The 17,958-nt window shown below is 41.5% G+C and overlaps 1 protein-coding gene across 1 annotated transcript; it reads left to right on the top strand.

Annotated features, from left to right (window-relative positions):
- Nucleotides 1-536: 536 nt before the first annotated feature.
- Nucleotides 537-15,195, top strand: LOC139449136 (arrestin domain-containing protein 1-like). Its single transcript, XM_071230623.1, has 14 exons — nt 537-600; nt 1,504-1,537; nt 2,819-3,080; nt 4,651-4,877; nt 5,178-5,307; nt 5,413-5,552; nt 5,813-5,917; nt 6,418-6,547; nt 7,312-7,745; nt 8,469-8,609; nt 9,466-9,637; nt 10,347-10,452; nt 12,532-12,677; nt 14,297-15,195. Exons 3-14 carry the CDS (start codon nt 2,828-2,830, stop codon nt 14,674-14,676), a joined length of 2,364 nt encoding a protein of 787 aa, XP_071086724.1. The 5' UTR covers nt 537-600; nt 1,504-1,537; nt 2,819-2,827; the 3' UTR covers nt 14,677-15,195.
- Nucleotides 15,196-17,958: the final 2,763 nt, after the last annotated feature.

The following is a 17,958-nucleotide window of genomic DNA, read 5'->3' as shown; positions in this document are numbered from 1 at the left end:
GGTCCGATAGACTTTCCCCATATCTTCACAATAATGAGCATTATAGCGATTGGTCGGCATTATGACGTCACATTACTTCATTGTTGAGAACAATGCTATGATGTCATTCATTGTTCCTGACGTCACAGATTAATAACATTACATCATCTGAAGATCTGGTGAAATTCGTGATGTTTCTGTGGTTGAAATTACACACGTTTTTCTTCAATGCCTTTCTTAAAGTCGCAATGAGATTTTATGTAGAATAACCTACTCGGGGCTTGTATAATTAATTCACTCGGGACACATTGGCCTAATTAGCTATTCCCAGTATTTAGTTGGGTATTCTCTAGTTTTATAAATAATTGTCTACATAATTGTCTATACATTGAAGATACAATGTGTAATCATTGTATAGGTGTAGGTCAAAGGTTTATGCATTTCTCCTAGACAACGCACGTGGAACTGTTATTGCTTGTAAAAATACCTTGACCAATCAGATGCCAGTGCTATATATATATCCCGGATACTCACAGATGTGACCTCTCCCCATTTGACCTTACACGGCAGACTGTATCGCCTCGACTGTGCAATGATGTTTTAGAAATAAACCAAGGAAAGGTGAGTGGCAAGTAACATAAATAGAGTTCGTACGGAATAGTTTGACTCGTATCAATAAAACACTGACTTCGAAATTTAGACAGAAGCAAAATTCTCTATCGTCGTCAGAAACTGTCGTGAACTGAAGGCCAAGTCGCTTGTTGCCGAGGAGGTGTGTCGCGAGCTACCTGCTTTTTTGTTTTATTCATCTGCCAAATAATGTACAGAATAATACGTGAACAAAATATTCAAACCAAGCAACGTTGACAACTCGTTCGTCATCATCCACCCATAAGATCACAATGAAAGTATATTTTTATGCAGCGAGAAAAAGACGAGTCCCATCACAAGGGAGGTAACTCAATATTGTTAACTACATTTGTAAGTCGTGGTGGTCGGTACAGGTTCGCGTCACCCTGAATAAAAAAATTGTAAATCCGACAGTCTGAACATTTTCAATTTTTCACCTATTGCTAACCCTTGATGCTTAGGAGATCAATGTCTTAGAACTTTATGATTGTATATAAATCATGATTGATGCGCTTTTAGGGCAATCTCTGCGTAACTCCGACCGTTTAATTTTTAACGGTCATGTTATTTCCAACATATTGGTAATGCTATATACTGTATTTAGATACACAGGTACCATTCCTGGTGATATCATTTTTCAACGCACCAGAAACATTAATTTCTACTTTATCGTAAAATTCCATCAATGAAATGAATAGAAACAAATGCTATTAGAGCATCCCAATAGTACGCAAACCTAACTATTTATAATTAAATAACAATTTTAGTTATCTGGAATCAAAGATAAGGGTGATTATTAGTGAAGAATGTTTCGACCGGAACCAGACGAAAGTATCAACTTATACCTTTTCTTGTAGTTGCCCTAAAGGAATATTATTACATCCTATGTTTCAGATTCAGGATGTGGTGTGTCATCTGATCGTGTGAGGTTTGTATAATCCATGTATCGTCAGACAAACATGTCGGAATTTAATGTGCACATAAATAACCTGTATGATAACAGAATTACTGATTTGAAAAATGCCAGTTTCGAATAGATAAAAGCCTGTTTGGCAATATCAGACTTTCTTTCACCATACGTTGATACAGTCTTAAACAATGTGGTCGGTATCGCGACATAACAGTACATACATCGACGGCCCAGTTAATATAATATATAACATGTTACTTGGCATGATCACTTCATGATGATACAGGTGAGCAGAAACGGAATTCCTCGACTGTAATTGGGATTCCCCGATATTTCGTCGTGGCGAAAAGATCCGCTTCGGTGGGCGTGGCTTAACTGTTTTTCATTCATTGGGAAATGAATGCATAACACGTGACCAGTTCAGCTAATCAGAATTCAAGTATTACCAGGCCCGCTCAAAAATCCAATTATATTTAGTTGTTAATAATAATTATATAAAACCAATCTATTACATATCAAGAAGGTCTTATCACACGGAAGCTGTTGTCTTCTACACATGTTTTTCGTATGACATCGGGAATGTCCGAACTCTTATAAGGGGCCAGGCTGGGGTGGGTGGGGTGGGATGGGGTAGGTTGGTGGTGGTGGATGGTAGATGGTGCTGAATATTAACGATTGGTGAACAAGAAGGCATCTCTGGGCCGCGAGAAGAACGTGGTTTCATGGTTATTTTGAGCTGTTGATAAATTAAAGCATGGTCTAAACGAGAGATGTTACAGTCAGTGTCCCATTACATAAGAAAATTGTGATACTCCGTTTACTCATAACAGTGACGTCACTGTCAGTATTTGGTCTCGCTGTAATGAAGTATAAGGGCCTAATTACAAAATATGTGCCGGAAAGTTTAATCACAAGGAAATTTCCATTGACAAGCACGGCGGCGTCATTATCCCGTGTTTCGTTGTAATGAATACTGTATATAACGCGGGGCTGAGATACGTCTACAGTATTTGTGGCGTATGTATGTCTGTGTTATCTGGCGTAGTATCGCGTCAGTATCACGTGTCAGGGCACGCCACTGATATAATCACAAGAGCCATCGTCACGAAACTGTCGCAATATCTGTGTTGTATATAACACTAGTGGCCACAGCACTCACTGCACTTGTTTCGATACACACCGTATTCAATATTGTGCACACCGTTGTGATATACGCCGTCAACAATAGGCCTTACCAACCTCCACGTATTGTTTTTCGTCAACACCGGGATATAAAGTGTGACAGGTCTGTTTCTCTAGGACTGAACGATGCCGATATTCCAGACATGCGCAGTGCTCCTAGACGGCAAGAAGGAAGTGTACCGGAAGGGAGAGACGGTGACGGGGTCTTTAGTGCTGGACGTCACAGAGAATGTCACAGTGAAGGGGGTCAGAGTTTACCTGTATGGGGAGACGCTCGTCAAGTGGGACGAGTTCTCTCCAGGCAGCCTTGGAGGAACCAAGGATTTTATCGCCAAGGAAAAATATTTCGGACTTGTGTTTACAGTATTTGGCAAGAAACGTAAGTTTAAGAAATTTTACGTGGACTAGAATTAACATTGTCAGAAGCCTATTTTTCTTCGCTTCGAGTCTTTTAGCTAACTTTACAAATTAAAGAAATAATCAATCAATGCGTCAAGGTAAGAGACCTTTTACATTGACTTTAAGTCTGAGTTTGTTATTGCTACCTAGCATCTGTGTCTATATTAGTCTTCGCATCTGTGTCTATGTGTGTCCACGTAACTTCAGAAAGTCAATATTGGAAGAAGAGCAACTGTTTGACTTGGTTCAGAAAGTAGATATATAAGAAGTAAGTTACAAACTAAATATTATTTTAGAAAATTATTTTGACGTCGACAACATACCCTATGTGTTTCCTTCATTTTCATTGCATTTTTATACTAAAGCCCTATTATTGGATTGGAACACATAGATAGATCCAGATTTTAATGTTAATTCCATTGAGGATTTGTACTCATACGGAATTCACAAATATATTCCAAATTTTGTTTTTGTGTATAGTTTGTATTAGTCAGACATGTGATGTTCTGTGTCAATTCAGGCAAGACAGAACATACACAAGACCTGTACAATGTTGAAAACGGGTGATATTTGAGTCAATATCAGGCTGCTACTCCAGATACATAATCTGTCATATGAAGTAGGTCAACACTGGTTGTACAGGTCTTTGTAGGTTGAAAGCGTAGACTTTAAACCAAGCGTCTATAATAGGAGCGTTGAACATTAACATTAACATGCCAGGGCCCACTAATTCACATTTCCAAATGCTACAGGGACAGAATCTGTCACCAGTATCCCATGCTTTTCGTAAGAGGGGATTAAAGATGATTGGATGATTAGTAAGCCCCGACGCCGTGGTTCGTTTCTAGTGCAATCATCCACTGGTTCTCCTGGTCCTGACCATCTTCCCCAGGCAAGAGAGTTAACTGACTATAAAAGTCCAGTTTCTACCCTTGCCGAACTTGGCTGGTATTATGGAGTTACATTTTGGCTGGACTAACGAGTCAATGCATAGTCCAATCAAAATCGCGCACCGAAATCGAAATCCGGTTCGTAAACTGTCGTGCAGATTTCGGTAGATTGCGGGATTTGCAAAGCATAAGCACCTCCAATTCGTTGACAGCAGATATTTTCCAAATCTTTTCATGTTTTTAATCAAGGTACTCACTTGATTTGATGCATTTCGCGATGTAAGACCCGTTTTATCACAATATATATCTTGATTATCGATCAGATCGTCCTGACTCGGCGCCACCATTTTGTGTGAAGCAAACGCAAGTGATACGAGAGGTGGAATCTGATTGGTCCATAGGCGAGGCGTAGAAGGGAAATAACTGGTAATAGCCACTGGTGGCGCTACGATCGAGCCCAGTAGTTCCAGCCTAGTTCGGCAAGGGTGGAAACTGGACTTTTAAAGTCAGTTAACTCCCTTGCCTCGGGAAGACTCCATTACTACAGGCCGCCGTGATATCGCTTGGATATTGCTGACTGCGGCATTAAACAACACTCACCTCCTCATGATTTGTGTCTGAGCATTTATACAACATACTACTGTTGCCTCTGTCTCCCAGAAAACGCCACTGGTCCAAACCACACCCTTACAGCGGGACGACACAATTACAGGTACAAGTTCAACCTCCCAAAGGAAGGCCTACCATCATCCTTCGAGGGTGAGCATGGCGCCATCAGATTCTGGCTTAAGGTTGAGGTGAACAGGCCGTTCCCCAACTTCAACCAGTGCTGGTACCGCGGCATTACCGTCCTGGACGACATCAACGTCAACGGCTCTCAGTATAAGGTACGAGAGTATGTCAGTGTATATGTTCATACAATCTTCTGTCAAATGAGGGGCCGTACTGTAGCCTTGTGGCTATATAATAAGTCACACAGAAGACCCGAGTTCGCTTCCCAAAGCTGATACTATGTGGGAATACCCTATCGGTTCCCCAGTCACGCTTTTACTGAAATGTTGGTAATATTCAGGCAGAAAATAACTCGGGTCTAATTATACTAAGTCTGTTGTAATTCTGTAATTTCTATAACAGGAGTCCATTTAAGCTTTCCATAGTCCACCTAAATGTATGTATATTTGTGACAGGCATCAGTTCGACGTCAGGCAAAGAAACAGATTTCTAAGGCTCTTGGTTTGGGAGATGCTGGTTCTCTGACCTTGACCGCTGCAACTGACAGGGGAGCTTACTGTGCAGGAGAAAAGATCGCACTGAAAGGTATACTTTAGATCAAACTCTGAGTACCATGTCCTGTCTTATCTTTGTTGATGCTTTTGGAGTTGTGTTTCAAGCCTGGAGTATAGAATCAATCCCCTGTTTCAGTTGTGGTGAAGAACGAGTCAACGAAGGACATGGGGAAACTGAAGGCTCAACTGGAGCAGAAAGTTGTCTTCACGGCAAACAACGAGACGAAGACACGTTACACCGTTATAAGGGTCCTGGAAGGATCTCCTATCATGAAGGTCGGTCAAGATAATGCCCCTAAAAGTGAATGTTAGGTCTTAATTTAATACGGAATACTAGTATTTACATATGTGTGTTCAGAGCAAAACACGCTTACCCTTTTCGCAGACACCTGGCGTCATCACTGATGTTCGTTCAGTGACCTTTTCATATGTCACATCTCTGTTTTACCTTTATGCCGTATCAGATCAGTTTCGGCAGATAATCGAGATTGATTGGCGGTGACGTTTCCTGTGTAACAAGTTCTCTTATTATCCAGGGAGAGGAGAGGGTCTGGAACAACCAACTGCTGGAGGTAGACGCCATTCCACCGTCAACCAAGACCAGGTCCTGCCACATCATAGCGGTCAGCTACTGCATCAAGGTAAGTCACCGCCCTTTGAACAATCTGGAAATTTTCATGCCAAATTGTCCGTCCATTCCAAAATAAGAAAAGGTAAAAAACGTATAAAGGCTAGAAAGAGTACCATACGCTGGGTCATTATGAAAGATCTCAATCCGGTATTTACCTCATGTCACAAACGTATACTTAGAGTTGTTACAAATAAAGATGTCTGAGGAAATAATCAAAGACATCAACTTCCACTAAGATCTATGGTGCTGCAATGCTGTGTACTAGTTTGCGGCCTGTGAGGGTTCGAATACCAGATTTGCCCCAACTATTATTCTTGGCGTGTCAGAACCATACCCGCACTCGGTGGTTTCACCACAGTGGTAAACCTCTATGACCTCAGCCACTTTTGTCTTCCCTTCCATGTGAAGCAGATAAGCCATGATGGCACCAACCCAAACAACGTTAAACGGAAGGAACTCAGTCACTTTGACCCGATAAAACAGTGTAGAAATTGCCTTTATTTCCACCAGGTCCTAGTTGAGGTGCCTCTAGGATTTAACCTTGAGACCATCATGCCCATCACCATCGGCACCATCCCGTACGGCCACGCCCCTGCTGCTGGGGCATCGAGAGGGGGAGCTACTGCAGGCGCTGGCTCGGGTAGGTCTGACCCCGGCTAATTCAATGTGTTTCCAGAGTTGTGGTTGTTTTTGAGCATTGAATATCAGGATTTATTATACACTTCAGTGTGAAAGAATGAGTTTTCCGAAGTTGACAAAAGTGATAATTTCATTACAGAGAACATAACAATTGATACTTCACTGCAGTGAATCAAGATCTATATTGTAATAAAACGGGCCTTACCTCTCGAAGGGCATCAACTCACTTGAGCACGTTGATTAAAAACATGATAAAATTTGCAAAATATCAATCTACGCCCAGTTGGCGGAACACATGCTTTTCTAATCCTGCAGTCGTACGCAATCAGCACGTTGAAATCCATTTCGTTTAGTTCGTTATGCGATTTCGATTGGACTATGCATAAACTCGTTAGTCCAGCCTAAATATAACTCCAGAATACCAGCGGGAATACGGCAAGGGTAGAAACTGGACTTTGGACTTTTATGGTCAGTTAACGCCCTTGCCTCGGGAAGATGAGTAACACCCCGTCTTGATGTTCCTGAAACTCCTGGCTTGCATAGCGAATGTCCAGATTGTCAGAAGACACAAAGAGAAATCTCAATTTATCCAGTTTCTGGTGGTGTCAATTACAGTGTTTGTTTGGTATACACATGTAGGATATATTAAGTTAATGTTGTTAAACCTCGCATTCTGGTTTGAACCAAAATACGCCTGATGTACAGCGACTCTGACACTGACTAATAAGTACCACCAGGCCGTTCCTTACTGTGGATTCATTTCAGAGATTGATGTCTCCAGTGCCATAACCTACACTAAATGCAACGCCGGGTTCCATGTCTGCCGGAAGTCGGAAGGGAACTTTGTGAACTACAAATACACCCCCATGTGTGCCTACGTGGTTAACTACACTTTCCCCCCTCCCCCTCGCCCCGCCAGTGGTGCTGTAGGGACACGCCCTGCTGCTGCAACTGCTACTGCTGCTGCAACACCACGCCCTACAGCTGCTGCAGCTACTACAAAAGCACAACCCAAGCCGGCGCCTCAAGGTGTGAAGGTTCCTCCAGCAACCTTTGTCCAAGCTCCATCTTATGCCCTTGCCCCAACACCGCCACAAGCCCCGCCCCACGTTACTGCTCCTCCCATGGTGCTACCACCGTCCTATGATGATGTGCTTAGGATGGACAATCCGGCTGCTACTACGGAAATTGCTGTCACAGTAAGTAGGCCTAGGGTCAATGAAAAACAAGAAAACCGTTATCACTATTCCCGCGATCGGGTGATTTTCTAACAGCATGCAAGACAAACAGGAAGCACAAAACCCAAAGCATGGAAAAAGGGAGGAAAAACACCGGAAAAAAATAATAAAGGCATCAGATAATTAGCTCTTGACAGATATCTCTCAGATAAGCATGACAAATTATATTCACGTAACGTCAGTAGTTTCTGAGAGAAATTATCCCCAGTGTGGCCAAAATGCGCCAAACAAGGAAACACAAAATATATTTTTTCAGAAATACCAAACTATCAAAAGTCACCAATTCAGCGTGTGTTTGATGCATATGCACAGTTTAATAATAAAATATTAAACGACATCGGAGTTTATGTTCCGGTAGCGAAACGTAAGGGGAGTAAAGACACATAGAACCCATTCCTATATCCTCCTCCCACTTCGTGGCGGGTATACTAACCTTCAACCGCCGCGGATCTGAAGAGTTGAACGCATTATTGCTATGGTCTGTGCCCTTTTCTAATCGGGACACGTCTTACGCAAACAGGTTGTTTTTATCATTTGTATAAGGAACTTGCTCATGTTGCGATGAATCGATTGTCAACAAGTGTATCTAGGTTTGTAGTCTCTTTGTTCGTTCGCTCCAAGATTTACTTCACGTCATACATTCATGGCCACAGTTCATAGATTTTGTCTGTACTTTGTTTCTAGCCGGAGATGGCAGACAAGCCGTATGGACTGCTTTTCCTTCGGTTCCCGGACACCCGTGTTCAGGAGTTCAGAGACACCATAGTGAGAGAACACCAGAGTCTTGCAGAATGTGAGGGAGAAATCATTGCATTTGCGCCACAGGTGATACAAAGTTTTGTTTCCATAATCCCTAGGACGAATAGAAATTCATTTTCCTTCTTGTAATTATGTGATGCACAGCCGTGTCCCATCTGTAATTGGACAACGGTGTTGATGGGAACGGGATTTAGTTCATGGTACACTTCCGCCAATGATAACACGGATACTGTACAGATCATGTAATCATGTGTTATCAGTCATCTGTGAATGATTGCTTTCACGCAGTTTTAGTAACGTTCCAGCGACATTTACATTTGCATGTGGGTATGGAACAACCTGGGCATTTCGCATGACGAGCGAACGCCATAATCACCAAGCTACAGTACATCCCCTACCCCCACCCCGCCCCAGTAGTCCTCTGTAATGGACACTATTTAAGGATGGGTTATGGGAACTCTTACTGTGTCAACGAAACCACCCATCCCTCATACAGTTAGAAATAGAAATTCTTTTAGATATGTTAGGGCGTGCTGTGATATTTCAAAAATTATATGAAAATAAGTTTGTCCCGCTCCCCCCCCAAAAAAATAAATAAATAAAAATAAAATAAAATAAAATATAAAATAAATGATTAAAAAAAAAATAATAATAAAAAATAATGCTTGCTGATGATGATGGATGTCCTAAAACATGTGTTGTTTGTCTCTCTGACAGTACGTTTTTTATCGACGGATCTCATATTCAGCAATTCCTCCGGTGCACGCTGGAGAGAGATATATACAACTTGGTGTTGATAGTAAAATACGACAGTTCATATTTCAAGCAACCGTTTGTCATTTTGGTTTTTGGAAATTAATGACTACATTTGTTGTTTCTATGATCGATGATAGCAAAATCCTAAAATAAAGTATGCTTATAGGTCCTACAGGAACATAGCCAATGGCCAGCACGAACGTCTGTCGCCGTTTTGAAGTTTCCGTCTGCGGAGGTGGCAACTGATTGGTTCAACAAGACGCCAGGAGTAGCTGATCCAAAATGGCTGGAAACATGTGACGCCATTGTTGGAATTATGAAGGAACAGTTCAGAGAAGGTATGGACGTATATGATATATATTCCATACAAAAATAATATTTTAACTGATCTGTGACTTGAGTGGCTATTTACGGCCATAGTCAGCAATATTCCGCGATATCATGGCGGTCTGTAGTAATCGAGTCTGGACCGAGCAAACCAATGACTGAAAGCATGAGCGAGGATCCACAACACGAGGACACGGTGAGGACGAGGACAGCCTGACCAGCCGATGTATTAAGGTCTTCTCTTGTGACAAGAATAGAGTACTGGGGACCAAGTCGACACAAACATTCCTAGCTCATCTGGAAAAGGTCCCGTTTGAGCCATATTTGTTATTTTGAAAATTGAAAAGGGTATTTGGGATATTGACCTTGCCATGTCTTGGACCTTCTCATTGAACATTTTAAATTCATTTCGAGGCCTTGGTTAATCTTGACTTTTCCAAATTTGAAGCACCAGTGGTACAAAATGATGTCTGATCTAGTACACTATTTTGACGTGCCCTTTGTTCCAGAGTATTTTTAGGCGACTTGCATATGCATGTGTTTCTGACGGTGCCACCTCTTCGCGAGCACCTGTTGTCATCACTACTTCATAGTGATTCATAAACACGTGCTTGTGATATGGTTGATGTGACGGTGTTGCTTACACAGTTGCGTTGTGGTCAGTTGTCCACAAACATAAAATATACCAATGCCATAATGTGATGCTTTCCTCATTGACAGCCAACAGCATCTTTTCAATGATAACATTGAAATACAAGCTACCAGTTAAAAAAGCCAAGGTCAACAAGTACAGCACACTGTTCAGTCAGACGCTGCGTCCTCTCAGGTAAGATTCCTCGCTCACAATGGTTTAACTGATGAATCTTGCCTCATGATGCAATGTCATGTGTTTTCTTCCTTGGCTAAGTGTGAATGGTTTTGTATGACAACTCGCCTGAAGGATATTGCTTCAATCACTGATAAACAGATTCCGGGGTAGAATATGTCTTCAGCAACCCATACTTGCCGTAAAAGGCGAATATGCTTGTCATAAAAGGCGACTAACCGGGTCGGGTGGTCAGGCTCGCTGACTTGGTTGATACATGTCATCGATCCCAATTGCGTGGATCAATGCTCATGATGTCAATCACTGGATTGTCTGGTCCAGACTCGATTATTTTACAGACCGCCGTCATATAGCTGGAATATTGCTGTGTGCGGCGTTAAACAACAAACAAACAAAAAAACACTGATAAACATAATGTAAGTGTGTAGAACAAGCGCAGATAGAGAATTGGGGAAAAAAGGGGAGGGGTGAATGGAGTGGGATCGGTGCATGTGGATACCAGGTTAAACCTCAGTGTCAGTGGAGTAAATTGATCTCGAACAAATCACCAAATGAGTTAGTTGTAGTATTGCTTTAAAAATTCAAATGTTATATTTTAGTGCTGCTTCCCAAAAGGTTGGGGTGTGGAGTGGTTTCGGCTTCTCGTATGTAGAATGACCGCTCACCCGTATTGAAGCAGGTTACACTAAAACTGGCGAAATATAGTCATCAGTTATCGTTCCATCTACACACCTCTGGAATGGGGGTTAGGGCAGGTGTGAAACACATATGATCTGGTTGTTGTTATTATACTGAAACTATTCTGCAGTCAAGCGGTATGAGCTATTCTGCACTAAATTTTCGAATGGATATGTATCCATTTGACATAACTCATTTTATGATTGCAACATAACATACAATGTTTCACGTACTGTCAAATTTTCAAATCACCAGCTCGTCTCTCTCTCTCCATGTCTACTGTAGGGAGAAAGTAATGCACACAAATGTCTTTATATTTGTCCGTTTGTCTTTAATTCTTCACATTATCTACCCTCAAGAAAACACTGTTCGACAGTTTAAAGTAGTTCATCATTTTATGCTGTAAATCTGTTGTGCAAATAAACAAATAACCTGAGTAGAACATATCAAACGTTTTATTAATTCATTCATTACATAATTGCTTTGACTATCACCTGCTGTATCTATCACCATATCTTGTAATTATTAAAGCCAGCGATGTGCGAGAAAAAAAGATATGAAGAGATTGCGTAGTTTCGTCATTGACGTCATATATTTCGTTTATACGTTTTGCAACATATGCAGAGTTATTAAGTTAAAATTAAGTGTTGCCTCTATATTGTACAAAGAAAGGTCATTGAAATTATTCCACTTCACGTTTGACGTCGTTAGCAATGGATGACATCATTTCTAGTTTATTACCGTAATATAGTACTTCCTGTCAGACAGAGAAAAGAAGATTGACCAATTAACCTCCTGTATATTTTAATGCAGCAAAAAGTTACAAAAGGCCAAATAATGATATGACATTGCTGAATGCACTGACGCTTGCTTTCACTGTGTGTTGAGGAAGGAGGACGTTTCAATGTTTGACGCATCAGTCACCAAACTGGTGTCCGGTGCTATTCTTTATGTAGACTTGAACCATATGTTGTAGTGTTGTATCAGGTGAAGACGTGCCTTGCCTTGCCTTCATGTTTGTGACGGGGGCCATCGGTGGGGCAGGATACGCTCACCGAATCGTTATGTGATGGAGATTCATAAACACATGCGGAGCCGTCGGGTAGCCCAGTGGTTAATGCGTTCGCTCGTCACGACGAAGACGCGGATTCGATTCCCGACATGGGTACAATGTGTGAAGCCCATATCTGGTCTCCCCCGCCGTGATATTGCTGGAATATTGCCAAAAGCGGCGTAAAACCATACTAACTAACTCACTCACTCACTCATAAGCACATGCTTATGCTTTCATATAGTCGGAATCGTACAATGGGTAGCTTTTAGCAGAGATTTCTTATGGTTATTGAAAGAGGTTTGTCGCTTTTATTCACGATATAAGATGACTGTGGCTGGTTGTTACAGACTGTTGAAGACTGGGGTGAATCTGGTGTCGACGAACAAGTTCACCACACTGCGGGGCAGCTGGCTGGAAGACAAGTATTACCTCTCGGTCACACAGTGGGAAACTTTAGATCTTTACTTCGAGTACAGAAGCGAAAGGAAATGTGGTAAGCATGTTTGTGATTAACCTCCGGAGGTTATGCTAATCGTAATTAGCAGTCACTTGAAACGGGACAGTTTGAACGATTTGTCACAATATGACCACCCTGCATTTGAATTTTCATGTCTACTGTGCAAAGGTTATTCACATTAAGGGATCTTTGTTAGAAACAGTATATTTTGTGGTCACTGCTTCAACACTTACTTTTTTCTTCTGAAAAGCAATTGTTTGTTTGCTTGTTCCACAGCTCATTTTGTCAGAACATACAGTATATATGTCCATCAAATTCCTTTTTTGACGTGAGGCAAAATTATTTTCTGAAGGTATTTTCTTGCCCTCCTGGGATATCAAATGATCAGTCGTTTAGCTGTATGTTTATCGGTGTCTTCGGTCTAAAATTATTTAAGTGAACTTATTATCCCCCGCCCAACAAAGTTGGCGGGTATCCCCCGCCCAACAAAGTTGGCGGGGGATATAGAAACGGGCTCCGTCACGTTTCGTTTCCGTCACCTCGGTTAAAAAAGGTGAGGGTTTGTTTAGATTTAATTATGTCATAAATTCTGCAACAGGGGCGGGGGATATAGCCACGTTAGTGGCAAACTCTTGTTAATTTAAAAATAATTTATTTGTTTGTTGTTTGACGCCGCACTCAGAAATATTTCAGCTATATTACGGTGGTCTGTAAATAATCGAGTCTGGACCAGACGATCCAGTGATTGACATTATGAACATCTATCCACGCAATTGGGATACGATGACATGCATCAACCAAGTCAGCGAGCCTGACCACCCAATCCCGTTAGTCGCCTCTTACGACAAGCATGGCTTGCTGAAGACCTATTCTACCCCGGATCTTCACGGGTCTAAATATGATATGAAGCCTATTTCAAATTATTGCCACACTCGCTTGAAGCAATCTTGGAACAGCAACAAGACATTTAGCATCGTTCATGAAACAAATTCCGTTTTTGTAATTTTCTCTATTCGAATGAATATGTCCTTAAATTTTTCGCGGTGTTGAGGTCATTAACAATATCATGGTCTAACATAGGTCTAACCAATCATAATGCAGGGTTAATACATACCATGGAAGAATGCCAGTTACTGTTGCACTTTGCCGTGTATAATCCTAAGACTCATTACTTGTTTCATCCCAGGAAAGAAATGTTTGAGGACTAGATGTGGAATGTTGGTTGGTTGGTTTGTTGTTTAACGCTGCACTCAGCAATATTCCAGCTATATGACGGCGGTCTGTAAATAATCGAGTCTGGACCAGACAATCCAGTGATTGATATCATGAGCATCGATCCACGCAATTGGGATCGATGACATGCATCAACCAAGTCAGCGAGCCTGACCAGCCGATCCCGTTAGTCGCCTTTTACGACAAGCATAGTCACCTTTTACGGCAAGCATGGGTTACTGAAGACCTATTCTACCCCGGAATCTTAACGGGTCAGATGTGGAATGTAACGATTCTGGGGAAGTCAAGATGATAACAGTAAAGGGACTGCTTCTGTTTTTGCAGGTGCTGGCAAGGACCTGCAGTTATCAGTAGTGCTCCAGATTGTAAACATCTCATGTGTGTACTCTCACACCAGTAAGACCATTGCATTTTGTTCACAGGTCCCAATAAAGAATGTTCTGAGTTGCTCAAGGAAGTATTTGACGTACAACCAAGTGTTATCTTCCAATCCGAGGATTTGTCTCTCTTTCAAATGACATCCATACAAACGGCCGAGAGATCTGACAGCCCGGCCGTCGAGATGCAGTCCGAGAATACACATACTCAAAGCGAGGCTCCAGGGGATGGGGCGGATGGTACAGGGGAAGGACAGACAGACCTCACAAGATCTGACAGTCCAGCCATCGAAGTGCAATCGGAGGATATCGATAGTGCCGCTACCCAAAACCAAAGCGAGGCTTCAGCTGATGGGAATGAGGCTGAAGAGGAACGTCAGGAAGAATCTGCTGACATAAAAACCACAATAGCCGACTTACAATAGTCTTGGAAGATTTGCTGCAAGACCTCAAAGTGTGTTACAGGAAAACTGTTGCTTCTTGACGTATTTCATCGCATGTGTGGTCACAGTTGATGGGATGTTGTTCACCTGTGTTGCTCGACACCTGCACACTTCACCTTTAGGTTGGTTACTACTAAACTGAACCTAAACTGAAGTCATGACATGTAAGATTGACCAACCTTTCATCACCTGTCACGGTTTGTTGTTTGTTTGGGATCGATGACATGCATAAACCAAGTCAGCGAGCTTGACCACCCAAAACCCGTTTGTCGCCTCTTACGACAAGCATGGTCGCCTTTTAGGGCAATCATGGTTTGCTGAAGACCTATTCTACCTCGTATCTTCACAGGTTACTTAATGTATTTAATGGGTTGTGCAATACTGTGACTGTGACCTGTAACTAGTGTGACTGTTACCTGTAATTAGTGTGACTGTTACCCGTAATTAGTGTGACTGTCACCTGTAACTAGTGTGATTGTTACCTGTAACTAGTGTGACTGTTACCTGTAATTAGTGTGACTGTTACCTGTAATTAGTGTGACTGTTACCCGTAATTAGTGTGACTGTCACCTGTAACTAGTGTGATTGTTACCTGTAACTAGTGTGACTGTTACCTGTAATTAGTGTGACTGTGACCTGTAACTAGTGTGACTGTTACCTGTAACTAGTGTGATTGTTACCTGTAACTAGTGTGACTGTTACCTGTAATTAGTGTGACTGTGACCTGTAATTAGTGTGACTGTGGCCTGTTATTAGTGTTACTGTGACCTGTAATCATTGTGACTGTTACCTGTAATTAGTGTGACTGTTACCTGTAATTAGTGTGACTGTTACCTGTAATCATTGTGACTGTTACCTGTAATGAGTATGACTGTGACCTGTAATTAGTGTGACTGTTACCTGTAATTAGTGTGACTGTTACCTGTAATCATTGTGACTGTGACCTGTAATTAGTGTGACTGTGACCTGTAATTAGTGTGACTGTGACCTGTAATTAGTGTGACTGTGACCTGTAATTAGTGTGACTGTGACCTGTAATTAGTGTGACTGTGACCTGTAATTAGTGTGATTGTGACCTGTTATTAGTGTGACTGTGACCTGTAATTAGTGTGATTGTGACCTGTAATTAGTGTGACTGTGAGCTGTAATTAGTGTGACTGTGACCTGTAATTAGTGTGACTGTGACCTGTAATTAGTGTGACTGTTAAATGTAATTAGTGTGACTATGACCTGTAATTAGTGTGACTGTGACCTGTAATTAGTGTGACTGTGACCTGTAATTAGTGTGATTGTGACCTGTTATTAGTGTGACTGTTACCTGTAATTAGTGTGACTGTTACCTGTAATTAGTGTGATTGTGACCTGTAATTAGTGTGATTGTGACCTGTAATTATTGTGACTGTTACCTGTAATTAGTGTGACTGTTACCTGTAATAAGTGTGATTGTGACCTGTAATTAGTGTGACTGTGGCCTGTAATTGGTGTGACTATGATCTTAGATTAGTTTTACAGTGATCATAGATCAATGTGACTGTCATCAGTGATTAGTGTTATTGTCGTCAGATATTGGTTTGATGGTGATAATAGATTAGTGTCACTGTCTTCAGATATTAGTATAACAGTGATCAGAGATTAGAGTTAGTGTCATTAGTGATTATTGTGACTGTATTCCGAGATCAGTGTTACTGATGTAGGAGATTAGTGCGACTGTGATCAGAGATTAGTGTTATTGTCATTAGTGATTATAGTGCAACTGTGATTAGTGATTAGTGTTACTGACATAGGAGATTAGTGTGACTATGATCAGATCAGAGATTAGATCATCAACGAATGTTGTAGATGACAACATGCACGAAGTAAGAACATGACGGACAGGCCTACCCGATATTTCAGAAACGAATACACCTCACAGGTTGAATGGTTCCAGAGTTCCATGTATTGTGATGTGACTTAATATGATCGTCGCTGGTAATGATAAAGGAACCGATTGATCATTATGTGTTTATTCCCATTGTAATAAAAGTATATAGACCTATTAGCTGATTTGTCATTGATAGACATGACAGCACATATTGGTAGAACAGCCCAGTCCTACATGGGATGATGTACTAGTATTCTAGTTACACAACCATGACATCCAATGCGTTGTCCGGGAGGTGGTTATACACGTTTGTATCGGGTGATAAAAGTGTATCAATATTTTTATGAGTGGTACTGATGAAAGGTTGTAAACTGATCAGCTTTAGTTCTAATGTTTCATTGTAAACGAAGCTAAATCGAAAAGTTCATGGCCTCGTGGATATTGCTTTGTTTAATGTCAGGTCTCGGCGCGTGTATGATTTGTTTTGTTTGTTTGTTGTTTAACGCCGCACTCAGCAATATACCGACGGTCTGTAAATAATCGAGTCTGGACCAGATAATTCATTGATTTACATCATGAACATCGATCCGCGCAATTGTAATACGATGACATGCTTCAAACTTAGTCAGCGAGCCTGACCACCCGATCCCGTTATTCGCCTCTAAAGACAAGCATAGTGAATAACATCCTATTGGAAGACACTTACGACAAGCATAGTGAAGAACATCCTATTGGAAGACACTAAGTCAGCGAGCCTGACCACCCGATCCCGTCAGTCGTCTCTTACGACAAGCATAGTGAAAAACATCCTATTGGAAGACACTTACGACAAGCATAGTGAAGAACATCCTATTGGAAGACACTAAGTCAGCGAGCCTGACCACCCGATCCCGTCAGTCGTCTCTTACGACAAGCATAGTGAAAAACATCCTATTGGAAGACACTTACGACAAGCATAGTGAAGAACATCCTATTGGAAGACACTAAGTCAGCGAGCCTGACCACCCGATCCCGTCAGTCGCCTCTTACGACAAGCATAGTTAAGAACATCCTATTGGAAGACACCAAGTCAGCGAGCCTGACCACCCGATCCCGTCAGTCATCTCTTACGACAAGCATAGTTAAGATGTTACAATTCAGTTGTTGCATCAAGTGGGAATGAAAGACGGTGACGAAAACGACATTTATAGCTTTCTGCACTTGGACTGTTTACTTTATTTCTTTTACTTTCCCATATTGCTGACAGACAGACAGGCAGGTACAAGCTGTACAAAAGAAACAAAGTACCAATAAATACATGCTCTTTCAAATCACGATTCATCAATAAACACACAGATGTTTACACGGTTATGTTATCTATACACTGCAAATTTTTTTCCGGATTTTAACATCTTTGAAATTAC

This window comes from Haliotis cracherodii, unplaced genomic scaffold, assembly GCF_022045235.1.
Source record: "Haliotis cracherodii isolate W230 unplaced genomic scaffold, xgHalCrac1.p SCAF_10, whole genome shotgun sequence".
In the NCBI taxonomy this organism is placed as follows: Eukaryota; Metazoa; Mollusca; class Gastropoda; order Lepetellida; family Haliotidae; genus Haliotis; species Haliotis cracherodii.
This window is presented reverse-complemented; position numbering and strand designations above follow the sequence as displayed.